The sequence below is a fragment of the Pollicipes pollicipes genome, unplaced genomic scaffold, assembly GCF_011947565.3.
Source record: "Pollicipes pollicipes isolate AB1234 unplaced genomic scaffold, Ppol_2.1 Scaffold_2555;HRSCAF=2994_pilon_pilon_pilon, whole genome shotgun sequence".
Classification (NCBI taxonomy): Eukaryota; Metazoa; Arthropoda; class Thecostraca; order Pollicipedomorpha; family Pollicipedidae; genus Pollicipes; species Pollicipes pollicipes.
Window position 1 is genome coordinate 6,259,336 of NW_023596136.1, and position 21,064 is coordinate 6,280,399.

At 56.8% G+C, this 21,064-nt stretch overlaps 2 protein-coding genes across 2 annotated transcripts in view; one reads left to right on the top strand and one right to left on the bottom strand.

Moving 5' to 3' along the window:
- Positions 1-1,227: 1,227 nt before the first annotated feature.
- LOC119107910 (ATPase family protein 2 homolog) lies at positions 1,228-3,534 on the top strand. The gene has a single exon (XM_037231500.1). It carries the CDS (start codon positions 1,228-1,230, stop codon positions 2,803-2,805), a length of 1,578 nt encoding a protein of 525 aa, XP_037087395.1. The 3' UTR covers positions 2,806-3,534.
- Positions 3,535-5,441: 1,907 nt separating this feature from the next.
- LOC119097987 (irregular chiasm C-roughest protein) overlaps positions 5,442-21,064 on the bottom strand; it is a 96,154-nt gene continuing 80,531 nt past the window's right edge. Inside the window, exons 9-13 of the mRNA XM_037220923.1 lie at positions 15,401-15,659; positions 13,490-13,648; positions 11,240-11,359; positions 9,063-9,250; positions 5,442-5,651 (exon numbers count right to left, since the gene is read on the bottom strand). Coding sequence (XP_037076818.1) covers positions 5,442-5,651; positions 9,063-9,250; positions 11,240-11,359; positions 13,490-13,648; positions 15,401-15,659 — 936 coding nt within the window. The remainder of the gene's footprint in view (positions 5,652-9,062; positions 9,251-11,239; positions 11,360-13,489; positions 13,649-15,400; positions 15,660-21,064) is intronic.

Below are 21,064 nucleotides of genomic sequence, written 5' to 3' on the forward strand. Positions count from 1 at the left end.
ATTTCTGCTTACCAAGAACTCTACAAAATGTACAGGACCAAGGTAAACCATTTGTTGTGTTTAAGGTGGAACATATCGTAAATAATCACAAAACAGGTAGATTCATGATCTTACCTTCAATTTTTTATAATTGTATGGTTATGGTCAAGGTCATGAAATAGCTGTGGGTCAAATAGCTTCTATGTCAGCCCCTGGCAGCAGACTGCAGTGAGCCACAGGTGATCATTATTGCCACTACCACCAGGATGGTTTGAAGTTCTATCATATTTTGCAAATTAGCATAGCATAAGTATATTTGCTGTGTGTTGCAAATTTATAAAAGGACATCCATGCCAAACTGCTTATTTGCATGATTGATAGTAATGTTTGTTCCATTAGAACTGTGTGTCCCATTGTTACATGCATGCATTCCTCCTCACAGGCTCACAATGTCAAGCAAAAAGAAGCAAAGCCGAACCAAAACACCTGCCACTCCCCAGAAGGGCAGACAGTCTGCTCAGTGGGCACTCTGTGGCCAGTGTGACACATGGGCGCTGTCGAATGAACCAGAGGGCCAGTGCTGCCGCTCGCCCCCGGACTCGGCCTTCATCCGAGGCGACCTGCTGCGCGGCAGTGGCTGGCTCGACCCTCCGCCTGACTGTGCTGCACCGGCCGGTTGGGCTCGCGCCCTCTGCTTTCTGCCGTCCTCCACGGCGGCGGCGCTAGGCCTGCGCGCCGCCGACCGCGCACTGGTCTCGTGCGGTGCGCGCCGCGCCGTCTGCCGCGTCTGGCCGCTGCCTGGACGCGTCGCCGGCACTCGTCGGCCTGGCCGCGCGCACGGCGCCGCGCCTGGCGCCGCTCGACGCGGCGCCCGAGGTACGGCCGCTGCGCGCGTCGCTGCTGCCGGCGGCGCGTCTCCGGCTGCAGCCCGACGCGCCGCTGCCGTTCGCAGCGAGCAGGCCGTTCGTGGAGCAGCTGCGCGGCGAGCTGCTCGGCCTGGTGCTCGCCGCCGGCCACCGGTACGCTACCGCCTTCATGGGCACGCCGCTGCTGCTGACGGTGACCGAGGCGGCCGAGGCCGGCGGCGGGGACGAGCTGGCGGGCCGTATGTCGCGGCTGGTCGTGTCGGGGGAGGACGGCGACCGGGCGGGCCGTGGCGCCGCCGCGGGCGCCGAGCCCACGGCCAGCGGCACTGACGACCGGCTGGTGGAGGTGGTCGAGGAAACAGAGGTCACGGTCGGCGACGCGATGGACTCTGCGCCGCCTCCGCCGCCGGCCGCGCCACGCCTGGGCGGCCTGGACGAGCCACTCGCCTACCTGCGCGCCATGATTGACAGCCTGTTAGCAGAGTGGCGGCCTGACGCCCCGCGCTCCGGTCTCCGGGCGCCGCGCAGCGTGTTGCTGTACGGCCCATCCGGTACCGGTAAGAGTTCGCTGGCGGCGGCGCTGGCAGCGCTGTACGGCGACCGCTTCCACGTGATCCGCTGCGCCGAGCTGCAGAGCCGCTTCCACGGCGGCACCGAGGAGAACCTGCGCGAGCGGTTCGCGGCGGCGCAGCGCCGCCGGCCGGCCGTCGTCTTCCTCGACAACGTGGAGAGCTTGGCCGGCCGGGCGGACGGCGGCGGTGGCGAGCGGCAGCGGCGTCTGCTCGCCTGCCTGGTCTCGCTGCTGGACGCGGCCGACGGGCTGGTGGTGGTGGCGGCGACGGCGCGGCCGGGCGCGCTGGACCCAGCCGTGCGCCGCGCCGGCCGCCTCGATCGCGAGCTGGAGCTGACCGTGCCCGGGCCGGCGGCGCGCCAGCAGATCCTGGCCGCGCTGCTGCCGGACGCCCCGCCGGCCACGCTCGCCGCCGCCGCTGCCGCCGCGCACGGCTATGTCGGTGCAGACCTGCAGGCGGTGGTGCGCGAGGCGGGCCTGCTGGCGGCCGAGGCGGGCGCGGCAGCGCCCGAGCAGCACCACCTGCTGGCCGCGCTGCGCCGCGTCAAGCCCAGCGCCATGCGCGAGGCGCTGGTGGAGGTGGCCAATGTGCGCTGGAGCGACATCGGGGGTCAGGTGGCGCTCAAGCTGCGCCTGCAGCAAGCAGTCGACTGGCCTATCCGCCACCCGGAGGCGTTCCTGCGCATGGGCGTGGCGCCGCCTAAGGGCGTGCTAATGTACGGCCCGCCCGGCTGCTCCAAAACGATGATCGCCAAGGCACTGGCAACCGAAAGTGGGCTGAACTTTATCTCGATCAAGGGACCCGAGCTTTTCAGCAAGTGGGTGGGCGACTCTGAACGCGCCGTGCGGGACGTGTTCCGGCGCGCGCGCCAGTCGGCGCCAGCAGTCGTCTTCTTCGACGAGCTGGATGCGCTGGCGGTGCGCCGCGGCGACGGTGGCGCCCACAGCGTCGCCGAGCGCGTGCTGGCGCAGCTGCTGACCGAGATGGACGGCGTGAGCGCGCTGCGTGACGTCACAGTGGTGGCCGCCACCAACCGACCGGACCTGATCGACCCGGCGCTGCTGCGGCCCGGCCGGCTGGATCACGTGGTGCACGTGCCGCTGCCGGACGCCGAGACGCGCGCCGAGATCGCCCGGCTCCGGCTGGCCTCCATGCCGGCTGGCGGCGCCGTGACACCCGCCTGGCTGGCCGCCAGGACCGAGGGCTACTCGGGCGCCGAGGTTGCGGCCGTGTGCCACGAGGCGGCGCTGCTGGCGCTGCAGGCGGACATCGAGGCCGTGTGCGTGACGCAGGAGGACTTTGAGTGCGCGCTGAGCACGGTCAAGCCGCGCGTGTCCGACTATGACCAGGTGTATCGGCAGTTCGCCATGGACCACAGCAGGCGGTAGCAAGGCTGTGGTCTTGGCTGGGGCAGGCACGAGGCTGTGGTGACGTGTATGAAGCGTTGATGGAGACATCAAACGCTGGGCGTGTGTCCGTAGGGTTTTTTGCATGTTTTCGTATGCCTTTCTCTGCGCCCCATTTGGAACAAGGCAAATATACGATGATCCTGTGTGTCGGGTCACAGGTGTTGACAATACATCTCGGAAGGGAGGTTTGGGTTGTCTGTACGCACTGGTTTACTGTACTCTTCTGGTTTGCGCATCTCAACGATGCGAATATTTTCACCTACTTTGCTTATTTCCGCCTATTGCTTGTTCCCACTGCAGTTTTGAGGTCACTTTGTTTTCTTTGCATAGTGTTCGAAGCGCTCTGTCGTTTTTGTGCCATTTGTGTCCCGCCTACATCCAGCGCCATTCTGGAATTGTCATGCTTTGGCTACGATTCAAAGGGTACACGAGCCGTGATCCAGGAGTCATTGGCTATCGTCACCAGACATCTCCGCCAATATCTAAAGACGTTTTTGTGTAGTTCTTACGGTCGCGAAGGCTCGCAGACGATGCGTATGGTGTCCCGCGAATTCCGGTTGATCGCCAGTTCTATGGTGGGCAGGCCAGACATAATTTTAATAGATGTCCACCTTTATGGGTATGAGGTATCGACAAAGTGCAATTAAAATGGCGAGTGCTAGACGCAGTCATGCTCCCTGTTCCTGTCTGAGTCTAGAAATATGGTTATGCGACAAAACGTGCGACTTCGTTGCTTCGTGTTGCGCGTCGCATCATATCCAAATGAGAGCCGACCAGCACTGACGGCGACAGCGACCGCGTCGATGACTGGGTGTTGTTATTGATCACGTGATATTCGCAGATTCTTCAAATATCCAGGTGTGAAATAATTGAACATCATGAAAAAAGGCTTCAAATATCCAGGCGTGTCAAACAAGTTGCTTGCAGGGACAAAAACGAGATTGGCTGGTCTTAAAAAGTCATGATTATACATTGGAAAGCACAAGGTTGAGAGGTACAAGGTTGATCTTAAAATCCCTGCAAAATTGAAACATCTCCTTGAGACAGGAGATCGCTTGTACTTCTGCCGCCCCGCGACTGTAATCGATCCTGCGCAAAATGCAGCCGAAGCAAGTCGTGTCTCCAACATTAGCTGAAATGCGGGAAAACACAGAACAAATTTACACTTACTCATTTCTAGACTCAGACCTAGTATATCTGAGCGCGAAACGGCCCCGACAGCCGGTGCGCACGTGACATCCCCAAGCGTCTGATCCAGGACTCCAGAGAACAGAAGTCATCGCGCCCACGCGCTGCTAAAGCGCTCCGGGCCACGGAATCTCAGATAATGAGACCCGGTACGGACAAATTTTGAAAATCCGCCTTTTTGTTCACTTTCAAGCGACCGAACAGTGATACGTTTATGGTGGAAGAAAATGTGCCGTGTCATCTACAAAAATTTCGATACACCCTACTAGATGGCGTCGGTACGTAAATGCCGCCGTTATAGGTGGCGTCGTCGACGGCGGCAGCTCTCCAGTCTTCAACCAGCGTCCTATCCGTCCCATCACTGCACTGGCGCGAATCGCAGTCAAACCTGATGGAGGCTCATTTCCGCATTGAAATCTGCATTACATTTCCGTGGCACCTTCCACCTATGTGGACTCAGAGACGGGTGTTTACTACCTCGTCGCATGTCAGCGAGCGCGTTCTCTGGCGACTGAATGCTGCCATACCAGATGGGATTTCGCAAAAGCTCTCAGGCTTTGGCTTCGCGGCGAAAGGCGGTGCCCGAAACGCATCCGCACGGGCCACGCACTTCAAAAGCAGCTGGTTGCCTCGTCGGTCTTCAGGATATGAAGTAAAGCTTTATTCGGGGAATATAAAACTGGCGGCACAGGGACGCCACCGGCTGGTTCGATACCGGGCCGTCCCGTGGCCACTCTTTTCATCACACACGTGCGGCACTTACACAGATAGCGTCTTTGGCAGGGCTCACGCGACTACTGGCCTGGAAATGTACATATAAATGCGCTCTCCATAGTCAGACGATCTCGATAACCACGCTCTTCAACGCGGCGCGAAAAGCAAACTAAACAATCGCTTATGAGAGGAGAAAAGCAGCACTGCGCTACGGCCGGATTCAAGACGTTCCTGCGTGAAATCCAGCTTTTACTGACTAGATCATAAGACTTCCAGCACATCCAATGGCATCGAGCCGCCGCCGCCGCCAATGTCAGGCGCCCGGCAGGCAAACACTGTGTACATGCTCTTAGCTGACAACAGACAGGAAGACACGTCCACAAGGCACACCACTGGCAGTGCTCCACGTCCACCGTCACACGACATCCACGCGGTCGACAGCCGCGGTGCCGGCCAACCAGGCCGGCCAGCGGCCGTGACGTCTCCACCTGGCCGAGCCAACAGCTGACACCACATTCCGGTCCTCTGAGCCGTCCGTTTCCGGCGGCGATCATGCCGCGGCACTGGCGGCGGGCGCCGGCCGCGCCGCCGCCGCCGCCCCACGTCCGAGCGCGCCTCCTCGCCGGCCCCGCGCGCTGCCCGCCCGTGCGGAAAGCCACGCGTTCCTCGGCAGCGGGCGGCTGTCACGCGGCGGCCGTCAGCCGGGCGGCGGGTCACACGTGCGTGGCGAGCCGCGCGGCCGGCGCGCCCGCCCGGCCGCCGTAGCCGGCCGGCGGCGGCAGGCTGCTCAGGCTCGTGGTGCGCAGGTACGGATTGCCGTAGCGCGCGGAGAGCCGCGGGTCGCCGTACGGCGATAGCGCCGGCGACGGCGCGTAGTCGCGGTCGTAGTTTGGGAACGACACGTAGCCTGTGTTGTTCTGGCCCTGCCGGACAGCGGCAGGTCGGTGACGAACGACGGTAAGGAGCTTCGGAATGCTGTGATACGCCCGTTTCCTGCTAAAATGTACGCAAAGGTTGGGAACAGATCAAAGTGATATAAATTACGGATCATTTCCTGGGATTTCATGGAAGACATGCCACCACGCACGTACATACACCATGAGTATATCAGCGGTAAGGCACAAAAATGATGATCATCACCATCATCATCACATCACATCACATCAAAAATGATCATCATCTGTCACCACCCATCAGTCGGTGATACAAGCTGCCTCCAATAAGTACCGCCTCCTTTTGCAGACAGGTGTCTCCAGCGAACAAACGCCAGCTGCGCGGTTGGCTGTCTTCTAATGACCTTTACGTTTTGTTTGCGCCAACTAGTGTACCACACCATGACAGCGCCATAGATAGCGTTCTGTTCCACACGCCACTCCAACAGCGGCCTGCTGCTGCCCGCCAGCGTTGGGCCGACGCTTTGGGAACAAGCGGGACAGGCCGAGCGGGTCCGCGCGAGTTTGGCCGCGCTCGGTGTGCCGGCAGAACTCTGGCTGTCGATCCAGCGTCCGAGCTCGTTATGTCACGTGGTCTCGTCCAATTCGACGGCTCGGCGCCCCCGGACGGCACGTCAGACACTTGACGTCATGGGATCAAACTCTCTTGACTCTTACCCGCGCTGCCCACTGTTCTGATGCGCTGTTGGGAACCCCCATCTTGCCGCAGTTGATTTCGAGGGGGGAGGGGAATGAGACCTACAGCCTGTTGAAGGCTCTGTCGTGAGTCTTAAACGCTTCTGAAATCATCCGTAGGGCCCATCTGTGTCGCTCAGCGAACTTGTGTTCGATTCCAGGCGGATTCCGACGCCGTTCCTGAATCAACCAAATTTTCGTTGAGTCACGGTAAAAAAGTTCACTTAAATTTTCTGATCAGTGGAGTTCCCACTTAGTGAACCATGTCACATGCGTGTCAACATATACACATGCAACAGGTAATACACATAGCCTGACACCGCGCATTCTCCAGAAATCGATTACCGGCATATATGACCGTGTAATCAAAATAAATGTCCTATTTAGGCTTCCATGGGGCACACATAACGGGTTATCGGGCCGAAACCAACTCCGTGGGGATCGATTCCCGGAATAAATCACATGTCCTCGGGCCAGGATCGAAGTCGAGCAAAAATGGTGCCGTGCTCCTACAGTCGAATTCCATACCACGCACTGTGAGGTCGAGGCGGAACCATTCTGCTGAGCAGGTAGTGAGTACAGGTCTGCTTTGCATATAAATCATTCTGCGCGGCCAGACATTACGCCATCGTACAAAACAGTTCATTTAAATAATACATACCATACGCCACTAAATTACGACCAGCGAGCACAATCGTAGCACATCGATCTACAAGCTGTTGTTCCATTTAACGAATTTTCGTAGCGCAAACTAAAAGGAGAGGGCACCTGACACGCCAACACCGCGCGAGGTCAACTGCTTCATTACCAGATTAGCCTGGGGCGGACAACAGTCAGACGGGCCGCTGTGGAAGGGCGGCCGCGCTTGGCCGGACCACAAAAAGCCGAAACACCGCTCACCTTTCAACCAGATTAAATCCTAACAAAAGCGGGATCCGCAGCAGGCGAGAGAAATGACCGGCGTTGCGTCAGGGTCGGCGTAGCCGGGCTCTTTCCCCTCACTGACCCGCCGACGCAAACCGGTAAAGCAACGGTAAGGTAGCGCTAGTGAAGTGCCGATCCCAAAGACCTGACACCGGCCTGGACAGGAGGGGATCAGCTGATCACATCCGTCCACACTAGAGATGACCCACAGACGGGGCTGGCTGTTGATCCACAGGCTGCTGATCCACAGGCCAGCTCACAGTGTTGTCAGCTACTCACCGTCGCCCACTGAAGTGGGGCTCCACGCACGGGTTTTAACGAGCAAAGCACCGTCATCGCGATGGCGATTGTGAGGGAGCAAGACGGGAACACCAACCGGCAAGGGTCACACTACACGCCCAGGGATGCCTTAAAACCGACCAGAGAGGCACCGGTGGCCGTCCTCTGCCATGCACCACGCTGCATGACAGGAACACACAGGGACAGACCTCGTGCATGTGCGGAAGACAGGGACGTAGCCAATGGGAGGGCCACGGGGCCCCATCACGAAAAATCGGACTGCGGCAATGTCACCTACCACAGGATATAACCACAACTCAGGTTTAAAGCAGGTCGCACACACATAAAGCAACACATACAGAGCCGTGCAACGCGTCGTTAACGTAAACGATGCATATCACACGGTTAAAATCCAACTAGAAAGACTAAATTAAAGGTTTATCGAGTTACATAAGTTCCACTTCACGATACAGAAAATATTTGTTCCGGCTGGAAGTAACCGGTCCTCTATTCCCCAAGTTCTGGAAAGCCGAGAACAAAGAGCAGATACTGAACTTGGTAAAAACCCCACGGCCGCGCCGCCCAACAAAAGAAACGAGTTATAAAGTTCCTTCTCGTAATGGGAGAAGGAAACTTGGAGACTCCAGCTGCGTTCCGATATTTTGCCAAATCAAACGGCTGCACGCCTGCAGGAAAATCTCTCGTCCGTCTCCATCAATAAGTGGCGACTGCGACAATTTCCATCTAGACTGCGGGTTTGTCGGCAGTGTTTGCCTAATTTGCGTCGTCGCCGCGCCAGAGTTGTCGCCGCTCGTCGGCGCCGCACTATCCAGCAACAGCGGCTCCCGCCGGCGCCGATAAGAATAATGAAATCGCCACGTGCCGAGAATCCTCGAAGACGCTAAATTGACGGCGGCCAAATGGGCCATTTTTAGCGCGGTCCGCCGGGCCGGCCGGACGGGCGGCGCTGTCGCTATAAAAGGCAATAAGCGCGCCGGCAGACAGCAGAAAACAACAGAAATCCCCCTGAGCCCGGACGGCAGCGGTCGAGCGCCGGCGGCAGTTAGCCGACGCGGACGAGTAAACCAGACAGTAGACAGAGGTAGGCAGGGACAGCCGGCAAAAACGGTGGACACTGGGGTGTTCTACGAGGACGTTATGAAGTGAATGAAACGCACCGCGCTCTGAGAATGACCTGACCACACGTACATCATTTATAACCCATCCTGTATTAGCGTGTGTCAGGCCGCGTACAATTAGCTACACCAGGGTGCCCGCACGACCTACGTTGCGTAGTTCTATCCCGTCACACTGCTATCCTGATCTATCCGTCAACAACTCCAGCACAGGGTAGTTTTTAGTCACAGTTCCAGCACGTACCGTCAGCGCTGCCCACCACAGCCTAGCGCATGCAGCCAGTAACGTGACCGGTGTGGCATCTGCCCTCCCGCTCCCAAGCCGACCCCGAGTTGCCGCCCGCTCCGCCGGCGGCGGCGTGCGCACCTGTCTGACGGGCGGAAACGAGGCGTCGGTCATGTCGTCCGGGTACCGGAAGGTGGAGAGCTCGTCGTCCCAGCGCTCGGACCCGGTGCGGCCCGAGAGCGACGACGAGCTGCGCAGCTCCATCTTGAGGTCGGACTCAGCTGAGCTGAGGTCGGACGGGCGGGCCGAGGTCTTCTCGCTGCCGTCGGCTGCGACGTGGAGAGGGGTGCGGTCAGCGACACGACCGCGGCGCTCGGGCCCCGCTGCCGACACGCCGCTCTGCGCTGCATGGTACGCACGGGCTATCACAAGTGTCGTTAACTGGCAGCGTCACCGAGGGGGGGGGGCGGCACATATTGGCCCCTGCTGAGGGACATTCCTCGGTGGGGCGGCGCGCAGTCACGCTTTTAACTGACCAACGTTCGTGCTCTTTTAATGGTTACCGGCGCCAGGGTGAAACGTGTCGTGTCCAAAGCGCATTTGGGTTCCCTCAGAATCGCTTCACTGTCCCGTGGCTGACGCCTCGCCGGCTACAGGTTAAGAATGTCACACGGCATGGGCTGAGCGTGCTCGTCCTTCACGACTGAACAGCCGAATGGTAGCCATGTCACCAAGCTCCAGACGGTCGGCCACAGTCAGCCAGGCCAGGCCAGCGGTCGAAGGCCTGGCACCATCATAACGCCACCTTTACGTACCACCCGACTGCAAACTGATTGTGGCCTGATCACTGGTTTAACATGAAATCACCCACAGAATGTCACACAATGTTCTTCACCCATGGTATTGCATGAATTGGCAGAGGGCAAGACATGGACAGACCTGCCGTGCAACAGCAGCGGTCACGGCCAGTGTGTTCAATCGCTGGCACAACGAGCAAGTTCTTCATAAATTTACAAAACAAATAGGCCGCGAGGTTGATTTCCGCAGGATGCCGTGATGATTGCTAGTCCATACCAGGTTGAGGGGCAGCAGAATGCCTGTGGCACCGCATGCATTAGTCAAGCCCATATGAGTTCATTCAACCCGGAACATCCAAATTTATTTTGAAGCCGGCGTTATGAAGTCCCGAGAGACTCGGAAGTCTCTGCTCCAGACCGCTGAAAAGACCGCTGCTCCAACGAAAGTCAGACAGCTCTCACCACCGACGGAGTACATTGAAAGAGCTGATCACGAATGATGTCTAGGAGAGCACAGCCAACGTACGGCAGCGAATCGGCTGAATTCAGCTACGCAAACTCCGGCTGGGGGCGTCCATTGAACTCACAATACCACCGCGCTCTTCAATCCACCTCAGGTACCACAGCCCCGCTGATCAATTTATCTCGCATAACACCGCCGTGCTGATCAGTTTATACCGACTCAGACCCCGCCCGCGCCGTTCCATTCATCTGGCCCAGGGCCGACCACTAGCGCACAGCGCGCGCGGCACGCTTCCGCAGGCCGTAGCCACGCGTCGGTGCGGATCACGCCTGACAAAGGGTGTGATTGATGTATGCATAGAACGTCGGGTAGCCGCCTCTTGCCAAATCCCTGCGCGAATGAATGGTGTTCAGCGCGGCCATATCGCACGCGGCGTGATAACGCGAGCGCTGCTTCGGGCCGGCTCGTGGCCGCGTGTCTGCTGCGCCAGTGACGGCCCCAAGGTCGCTGCAGCCTGAGAACAGTTTACAACCTAGTCGGTCGCTTTTGAACATTTTAACGCTGTTGTATGTGAATGAATTACACAATCACAAGGGTTTCTCCAGCACCGTTAGAAAGATGATCATCTTTTAATTGGTTACGAAAATGAATACTTCCCACTTAACCGTTCATTTCACGCATTTGTCATCAACGCCTTTGATCTTTCAAGCATCTTAGATGCGCCGGACCTCCTCCCAGCATTGTCATGATAACTCTTTCCCCACCCCCACCCCTTCCTGAACAGAAGACCCTGGCCCGCGGCAGAGCGCGTCCGAGAAGTAGCCCGCGCCGCCATACGCGACGAAGCAATCCGTGCCGTGTGAGGCGTGCCTCTTTAACAATCAGTCCGGGCCGAGATCCATCAGGTGAACGCCCATGAATAAATAAGCGCGACCGAAGTGAATTAGCCTGACCTGAAGTCTGAACTTTATCAAAACTCCCAACCAACGGGCGCGGTTCATCGCGGCCGTCGTGCGCCGGCGGACGACCGTGACCTGGCCGACCTGCGACCGCCTTACCTGGGGCCCTGCCGGCTGGCCGACGATGCCGCTGGCACATGACCAGCACCAGGATGACGGAGAGGATGGCGATGATGGCTCCCACCACAGCAGACAGCACGATCAGAAGCGGCACGCTCGCTGGCGGAACACAAGGAGCAGATCAGCGGCGGTGGGCGCTAAAATGCAATGTAGATGATAGCTTGCTGCTTCAATACATGAAAAACTGCGTTCTTTATCATTCTAAAACCGTTTCACAAAAAGATGTCAAGTCTAGACACCTAAAAAAAACTTTCTTCATGGCCCATACCGTTCCTCCACCAGAAGTGGCGCAAGGGTGAGCGGCTGGACATAACGACCGCTGCCCTATTGCAGCCGCTGCTGAGGTGTCCTCGCCCTGACCTCATCACCCCCATCCCCCGGGAGCCGAGCTGCCGCCGCTGGATGATTTGGTCACGCGCCACCCGAACAGCAATGCTCCCAGTGCGGGTCGTCGACCCACGAGTGTCTGGGGCAAGTGGATGCTCAACTGACCCGTTCACCCCTCGCAGATCGTTTCCGCAATAAATCCACATTGTTCGAGTGCAGCGCATGTTAATCAGTGTTCTGTTCCGTTCCTATCTACGGCCCTCTTAAATACAGCGTTGAGACACCCATGACCTAAAAATCTTGAGCATTGGTCAGTATAGTTATTGAGATAGCCGGGGGCTGTGGAAAATAACCTCAATCAAACGTAACGACCTGCTTCATAAACATATCGACGACCTATATCGCAGCATATACTCTAGCTTTGATGTGACAACAATTCCTTGACGCTTTTGGTCTTCAAGATTGCAAAGAGCAACATTCGACTTATCGAACACGGCCTCTCTGCCACGGAGATCAAACAAATCCACAAAGACACCACCTTCATATCGCTGAAACAGTTCATGTCCCGCCGCTCTCTGGTCTGGGTCGGCCGGCTGGGGGGGGGGGGGGGGGGCAGCTGCATCTGACGAATCGCGGGGCTCCTCCCGCCCCCGCCCCTTCCCCCCCCCCCCCCCTCCATCGCCCGTCGGCTGGCGCAGACGACGCTGTCAACTGACCACGACCCGCGCCGGCCGGCCGGCCCAGCCAGCTCGACAATTAAACCCAGAGGCGCGCGTGGCCGACGGCGTCTATGACAAACGCCTGTAATCTGGCTGGAGTACAAATAAAACTCGGCGTTCGCTCATAACTGGCTGGAGAGCGCAGGCGGCCAGCGCCCGCCAGCATACAGAGTGGCGGCCGGCGCAATAAAAGCCCGCTTTCGTACAGGCCACCGCCTGCGGCCATCTTTATTTCCCGATACGGTTTCAATGAGAAGAATTCGAAAATTTCCCACTCTACTGTCTATCAGGATTGGGTCGGAGCGGCCCGCTCTGCCGGTCTCTCGGTGCTGCGACGACCGATAAATGACAAGTCAGGGCGACGACCGGGGACATTCAGCCGGTTCACCACACGCCTCGCTGAATGACAAGCGGGCTGCAGTGGCCGCCGCTCAATTATTGCCGGCGGCTCGCCGTCACGGACGTGGCTGGCACCATTGCAGAATGCCGGAACCTCAGGGCAGACAAAGGTCACGCCAACTTCTCGCGAATTTATTTGTGACCAATTTCTTACAGGAAGAGTGCGTCACGTGATTTCCCCACAGACCGCTTTTTGGGATCTCCGCCAATAACGGCCAGATGACTGACATGATGAGAGCTAGGTCGCCGCTGGGACGGACGTGGTCTGTTTGGTCCTCACCGACATAATGATGACGGCCGATGCTCATTGCCGACGGGTCAACACGGCCTGGCATGCCCTCATAGCTGTACCGGTGCACCCGGCCGGTATCGGGGCATGCATACCGACCAGTATGCCATTGCACCCGACGGATAGATATGGAAGAAGTTTCGGGGCGTGAGGAAGTTCTGCTTCCCCCCCCCCCCCCCCACCCCCAACAACCCGTGCCTCCTAACTCAAGGGAGGACCGGGATACATACAGAAGTCTACCACAACTAGCAAGGAAACGAAGTAATGCGCTGCACGTGGACTTGACAATGAATCAGTTCGGCACAATTATTACAAGATAACATCAGCATGATGTGTCATGTTGCATTATGTCCAGTCGGGTGGTGTCAACACCCGACACCGCAAAGGGCAAACAACAGAACGACTACTATCGACACGCACGGCATTGCCCCCTTCCGCCCCGCCCCGGCGCACTGCCTGCCAGGAGAATCTGTGGCTTAACACACGCACACTGACCTTGTTTTTCGAGGAGTACCGTCGCCGAGTCGAATCCGTACTCGTTGCGGAAGGTGCAGTTGTACAGACCAAAGTCTGAGTCTTTGGCTGCGGAGATCACCAGCAGGCTCCGGACTCCCCCCAGAATGGGCTCGTCCACCGTCTTATAGCGACCGGCGTCTGCGAGGACGGCGATAAGATCATTGCGACTGATGGCTGCTGTCTGGATACGGCTCGTCATTTGGCGGCATCGTCCCACGCATCTGCAGGCGCAAGTCAGTTTACTTTTATCAAGGTCGTTCGCATCTGCGTCACGTCTGGAATTTATCAAATAATAACTATGTAGTGAGAGGGATTCTGTGTTACGTGGGCGACGAAACACATCGCAGACCTTCTGAGATGTGGTAGTGCCTCAAATATTTCTGGTTCGATTATCACCGGCGCAGCATGCCTGCCCAGAAATGGGGACGACAAAGTGAACGTCTTTACGAGAAAGAACAATTTACGGAACCACTGCCTTCGTCTCGTTCTTGATTACCGAATTAGTGAAATGCCCTTTTGCTTACACTAGTATTAAGTGTACAGCATAAGGCATAACACTACCGACAAAAACAAAAGTTCTAATAGTTGTTTCGTCTGAACTAATAACCCGCCCGAACCTTCCAGGTGCCATTCTTCTGGTGCCATTCTACTGGTGCCATTCTCCTGGTGTCATGTCTTTACAGCCGCCAGCAAGGCTCTGACTGGGCGACAGCTTCGTCCGTCCGCCAGATGGGCCGCGGCGCTCCCGCACGTCCCACGTCCGCTTGTCACCCGAGCCTCTCGCCGTCGGCGCTCCCCACGTCCCACGTCCGCTTGTCACCCGAGCCTCACGCCGTCGGCGCTCGCCGCCCGCTGATCACTCCATCGGCCCGGCGCCGGCGGCACCGGCGTCGGCCGGCGGCCTGCGCCGCGCCAGTCTTGGCCCTCGACGCGGATCGGCGTCGATCGGAGACTATGGACGGCCCCGACGGCGGCCTCAAATTCGCGTGCGGCCAGCCGCGTTCCGCGCCGCGGCCGGCATTGTGTAGCGCGGCGCAATCACCGACAGCGAGGCAGGAAATCCCCCGCCGGAGATGGATCACGGCCGCCACTTTAGAGCCGGCGGCCGTCTCCCGGCTCCGGCCGCCCACGGACACGGCTCGACGGCCGGCGCCGGCGTCCTAAGCACGGCACGCGACGCGAGCCAGCCGCGGAGTGTGCGGCCGCAGCTCGCTACGCTCTCTTGCGGAGATGAAACAGCCGGTCACTCCGGGACACAAACGGCGCAAACAATTACGCAATAACATCCCCACCTGATCGTGCCATACGAGCTTTACATTATTCTGCATGTAACTGATAAATCCAGAGCCTATTAATATACAGACACGTTGTTCGCAGCTTACCAGGGTTTACAGCCACCAACCGTGTCCTGCACTTTCGAAATATTTCGTGCGAGTTGACATGAAGTGCGCAGAGCTCACGAGTTCTCGAATTGGTGACAGCCAATAATTTTAGGGTGATTGCAGAATCCTTTTCTCCCCATCAGAAAGCGAATAGATCCTAATTGGTTTGCATGTTATCCAGCCAAACTCCAGCCAATAGTTACATCAGCGAACCAGCCCCTGGTTTAAGCCGTGCGGCCGGAAAAGGATCATTGACCCATTCTGTCGACGCACACACTTGACGTAAAAACGTTTCTTGGTCACTTCCTAAGCCATCAAAATATGGCAACAGTCATAGGGTCAATAACGTTGGAGACTGGCGGCAGATTGATCCCTGAAAAGTTGGACGACGGCACAATGACTCACCCCTCCACGTTTCGCTCCACAGCACTGCGAGGCACACCGCTGCGGCCCCGCGCCGCGCTCCCACAAACGCCCGCAGCGCCGCGCCGCGGCCGAGTCCACCCACCTGTCCGAATTGGCCGGCCGTAGTGGTACCAGGTGGTGGACGAGGGCAGTGGCACGCTCGACACCACACACTCGACGTGGACGGTGCCACCGGCGGTGCCCGGCTGCGGCGAGCGCGCGCTGACCTCAGGTCGCGCGCGCGCGAACACCATCAGCTGGCGCGAGATCTCTGGAAAGCCGGTGGTGGCGGCGCGGCACTCGTACCGGCCCACGGAGTCCAGCGTCACCGTCAGGTTCAGCTCTGAGCCCAGGCCGACCACCTGGAACGGAGCGGGCCGGTCAGAGTTCAGAGAAGCTCAGAGTTCAAGCAGGTTTAGCTCAGAGCCCAGGCCGACCACCTGGAGCGGAGCGGGCTGGTCAGACTTCAGAGAAGCTCGGAGCCCAGGCCGACCACCTGGAACGGAGCGGGCTGGTCAGAGTTCAGAGAAGCTCAGAATTCAGGCAGGTTCAGCTCAGAGCCCAGGCCGACCACCTGGAACGGAGCGGGCTGGTGAGGGCTCAGAGAGGCTCAGAGATCAGGCAGGTTCAGCTCGGAGCCCAGGCAGACCACCTGGAACGGAGCGGGCTGGTGAGAGCTCAGAGAGGCTCAGAAATCAGGCAGGTTCAGCTCAGAGCCCAGGCAGACCACCTGGAACGGAGCGGGCTGGTGAGAGCTCAGAGAGGCTCAGAGATCAGGCAGGTTCAGCTCAGAGCCCAGGCCGACCACCTGGAACGGAGCGGGCTGGTGAGAGCTCAGAGAGGCTCAGAGATCAGGCAGGTTCAGCTCAGAGCCCAGGCCGACCACCTGGAACGGAGCGGGCTGGTGAGAGCTCAGAGAGGCTCAGAGATCAGGCAGGTTCAGCTCAGAGCCCAGGCCGACCACCTGGAACGGAGCGGGCTGGTGAGAGCTCAGAGAGGCTCAGAGATCAGGGCGAGTGACCTCGAGGGAACACAGTGACACGAGTGATGCCCACCTCAGACGGCCAGGGAGGTCAAATGTGACATTCCACGAGTTCACTCACAACGGGCACTCGCGGTGAACCTCCAGGAAACACTGTCACTCAAAGTGATCACCGCGCCTGAAGTGGTTGTGACGGCTGATGGGATTGGTGGGCCCATAAAGGTTTAACGGATCTATCACAAGGTACAAATGGAAGAGTGCATCATTTACTTTTACTCTGCAAAATACAGTTCTGAGTGCCACAAGATACCCAAAGCACTACTTAGTCATCTTTTAACAGACGGAAAGGGCATTCAAAATGGAAAGTGCGTAATGCAGTGATCAGGCCCTCGAGCCACGTTGCTGTGGCGCCTCTATCGCCATAGCCCAACAACTCGCGAAGTCGGGCCCGGCCGCCCAAGCCGAACAACTGCAGCTTGCCCCAGAATACACATGTTCGCGAAGTCGGGCCCGGCCGCCCAAGCCGAACAACTGCAGCTTGCCCCAGAGTACACATGTTCACGAAGTCGGGCCCGGTCGCCCAAGCCGAACAACTGCAGCTTGCCCCAGAATACACATGTTCGCGAAGTCGGGCCCGGCCGCCCAAGCCGAACAACTGCAGCTTGCCCCAGAGTACACATGTTCGCGAAGTCGGGACCCGGCCGCCCAAGCCGAACAACTGCAGCTTGCCCCAGAGCACACATGTTCGCGAAGTCGGGACCCGGCCGCCCAAGCCGAACAACTGCAGCTTGCCCCAGAGTACACATGTTCGCGAAGTCGGGACCCGGCCGCCCAAGCCGAACAACTGCAGCTTGCCCCAGAATACACATGTTCGCGAAGTCGGGCCCGGCCGCCCAAGCCGAACAACTGCAGCTTGCCCCAGAGTACACATGTTCGCGAAGTCGGGCCCGGTCGCCCAAGCCGAACAACTGCAGCTTGCCCCAGAATACACATGTTCGCGAAGTCGGGCCCGGCCGCCCAAGCCGAACAACTGCAGCTTGCCCCAGAGTACACATGTTCGCGAAGTCGGGACCCGGCCGCCCAAGCCGAACAACTGCAGCTTGCCCCAGAGCACACATGTTCGCGAAGTCGGGACCCGGCCGCCCAAGCCGAACAACTGCAGCTTGCCCCAAGTACACATGTTCGCGAAGTCGGGCCCGGCCGCCCAAGCCGAACAACTGCAGCTTGCCCCAGAATACACATGTTCGCGAAGTCGGGCCCGGCCGCCCAAGCCGAACAACTGCAGCTTGCCCCAGATACACATGTTCGCGAAGTCGGGACCCGGCCGCCCAAGCCGAACAACTGCAGCTTGCCCCAGAACACATGTTCGCGAAGTCGGGCCCGCCGCCCAAGCCGAACAACTGCAGCTTGCCCCAGAATACACATGTTCGCGAAGTCGGGACCCGGCCGCCCAAGGAACAACTGCAGCTTGCCCCAGAGTACACATGTTCGCGAAGTCGGGCCCGGCCCCAAGCCGAACAACTGCAGCTTGCCCCAGAGCACATGTTCGCGAAGTCGGGACCCGGCCGCCCAAGCCGAACAACTGCAGCTTGCCCCAGAGTACACATGTTCGCGAAGTCGGGACCCGGCCGCCCAAGCCGAACAACTGCAGCTTGCCCCAGAGCACACATGTCCGCCCTCAGGCTGCGTTGTGCTCGCTCCATCTGCATTTGATCACCTCCCGAGTAGGCCGGTCCGATCCGATGAACCCCTCTCCGGCCGGAGCGCGCCGCGGCCGGGGGCGTTATGGACGGCGAGCTCCGGAGACTCGTAACTCTCCATTGCCGCCAGCGAGCGGCGGCGGCGGCTGCTGCTGCTGGAGCGACTACTGACCGCTCTGGGACAGCCCCACCTCGACCCCACGCGCCCCCTCCCCTCTCGGCCGTGCCCAGCGCTAACCGGGCCGCGGTATGGACCCGTGGTCTCGGAGACCACTGACGTGGTCCCGGAGACCACTGCCGTGTCGTGCGCGACTCAGAGCAGCGAACAGCTTCCGTACTGTTAGAGAATGGGCAAATATTTGTTTGTCTTCGTTTCACAACCGCTCGCATCCTGGTGCCTTGGCAGATCCAGCTTGCAATTATTCTACTGTATCATATTGTATTGTACTCCACTGTATTTTGTCTGGCCTTTCCGCAGAATCTAGTCAGGCGAGAAGAAAACGTGGCTTTTGCAATCCGATCAACAGGCACTGGAAGATCGATAGGGTCAAATACGCCTACATCACGGACACGCGCTCCCAAACACACCATACAACACCGAACAAAAGTACATGATCAAGGAGCTCACGAGGAGCCAAAACTTCTCATTCGAAACCTATGGTCGGTCCCTCCCCCCAAACAGCTCAGCTCAGAGTCGCTTGCAAACACGTGTGATGTAGCCTGCAATGTGCTACGCCTGTAGACCGGGGTTTGTCTCAGTCCAGGAGATGCAGCGTTCTCTGTGCTTTGTTCACTGCGGGAAGTACATGACAATGCTCGCCTTGTCGGTTACTGCGACTGCAGACCATTAAAGGGAACGTTCCACGTTCGAAGATATTGAAGCAAGCATCAGATATGATTAAATGAACTCATTTATAACTCTCAGTGTACTTGAGGGAATATTCCACACCGGAAGATCTTGAAGCGAGCATCAGATATGAGACAAGCTCGCCTAGAAATAATCGTATGCTTTTAAGTGGAAAAGACTGCACTAGACAACACAATTTATCGGTTAAGGCAGTAGAAATAGCTTTGTTCCTCCGAGAACGGCCAGGACAATGGAGATATAGGCGTGTTGATATTTCGGCCACATCCTTTATTGAAATGACTTGCAGAACTAAATTAAAAATTGCCTGCTGATGATCCAAGTCTACTTTTCTTTTTTTTGGAAATAGCGAGCCACGGTGTTTACAGGACATCAGCATTCAGGGGATTATACAAGGATTAATTGCCGGTCATTACTACGATACAGTGCATATCTAACTAAGAATAAGAATGCAAGAAAAAAGGCATGTGCATGTAAACAAACTCAAGTAAACAGACATCACGCATCACGCCTCATTCAAACATGCAAGCGAATTCAAGTAAACCGACATCACACTTTGCATCAATTATACATGCAAACGATGTCAATTGAACAGGCATCGCGCATCACGCATCAAGTATCACTCATGCATATAACCGATTTATACCAGCATACATTACACATCAAGGCACATATCACGTTTGCATAATCGGCCATGATGAGCCCTGTACGTTAAGGTTTGGTCGCCGGCACTTTATAAGAACAGATTCGCTCATTTTCCTGGCTGGGTGGTTCTGTGCCCTGTAGATGACTTCAAGCTCTAAAAGGGGCATAGGGTCCATACCTTCCTGGATTTCAGCCAAAGCCTGTTTTGTCAAAAAGACGGTATCCGAAAGAGGTATTTCCTGTTATGCTTTTAGCGTCTCCCAGTTGTTTAGTATATCTCAAACGAAAAGAGCGCATGGACTCCGCGACATGGACGCGTTTGTCCCTCTCATGTTTTTCACACAGTTTACACTTTGGGGCTCATCATGGCCGATTATTCGAAAATTACGTGTGCCTTGATGCATGATGCGTGCTAGCCTAGAATCGTTTACATGCAAAAGCGATGCCTGACGCGTGATGCGCGATGCCTGTTGAGCTAAACCCGCTTGCATGCATAATTGAAGCGTAAGGTGTGACGCCTGACTACTTGAAATCGTTTGCATGTACATGTATTTTTCGAGCATTCTAATTCTTAGATATGCACTGTATCGTAGTAATGCATGCCAATTTATTCTTGCATAATCCCTCAAATATTGGTGTCTTGTAAAAGTTGTAGCTGGCTGTTTCAAGCCAAAAGCCTAAAAAAAAAATCGACCAGGAGTATCGGCAGGCAATACTGAATTCATTTCTGCTATTCGTCTCAATGAAGGCATGTTTCCGAAACATCAAGGCATCTACACCTCCATTCTCCTGACATTTCTGCGAGGAATAAGGCCGTCACTACTGTTCTATCTATGCGCATAGTGTTCCTCACAAATGCACTAACAACTTACGCAATTTCTCGGTTCAGTAAATACGCTCCTCGACACGTCATTGATTATGTCCTCGTGTCTTGCACAACATTGATTGACAGCCAACTGACGGCCATTACGTCTGGAAATCGTGTTAGCAAGCGCCATATATGAACGACTCTACCATTATATTCTTATCGGTCTTGATCGCCGTATGGCTTATGGAATAGTAGAGTTTGAATGACATTATTATGACGTAATGAATGCCAAGGTGACCTTGAAATATTCTCTCCGACTTACCTTTCCCTATTTTAACGTGCGTGTAGGTCAGACACTACAGTGGTTCATGCCTTAAGAAGGACCCGGTTGTGGACTGTGCCCAAATATCCTCAACGTATTCTAGTTTAAGTCATGCTATTTATACACATATGCATATATATATATATATATATATATATATATATATATATATATATATGTATATATATATATATATATATGTATATATATATATATATAAGTTATATTACATTATATATGATATAAAGGTCCTCAAGTTATCAAGTTGTCCGTCCCGGTGGCTCAGTTGGTTAGAGCGCCTCTCTTCCGCTCCACCTACCCGTGGCAGGCTGCGTTCGAACCGCTTTAGGGCGTTCGCTATTTCCCCATGACAGGTATGGCCTGCGGCCGGTGGCAGCGGTCGCGCTTAAGGTCAGTTGATGTCAGAAGGCAACACGGACCGTGC

Bases quoted from the DNA above. Each gene is read 5' to 3' on its own strand.
- LOC119107910 (XM_037231500.1), top strand. From the start codon at position 1,228: ATGGACTCTGCGCCGCCTCCGCCGCCGGCCGCGCCACGCCTGGGCGGC.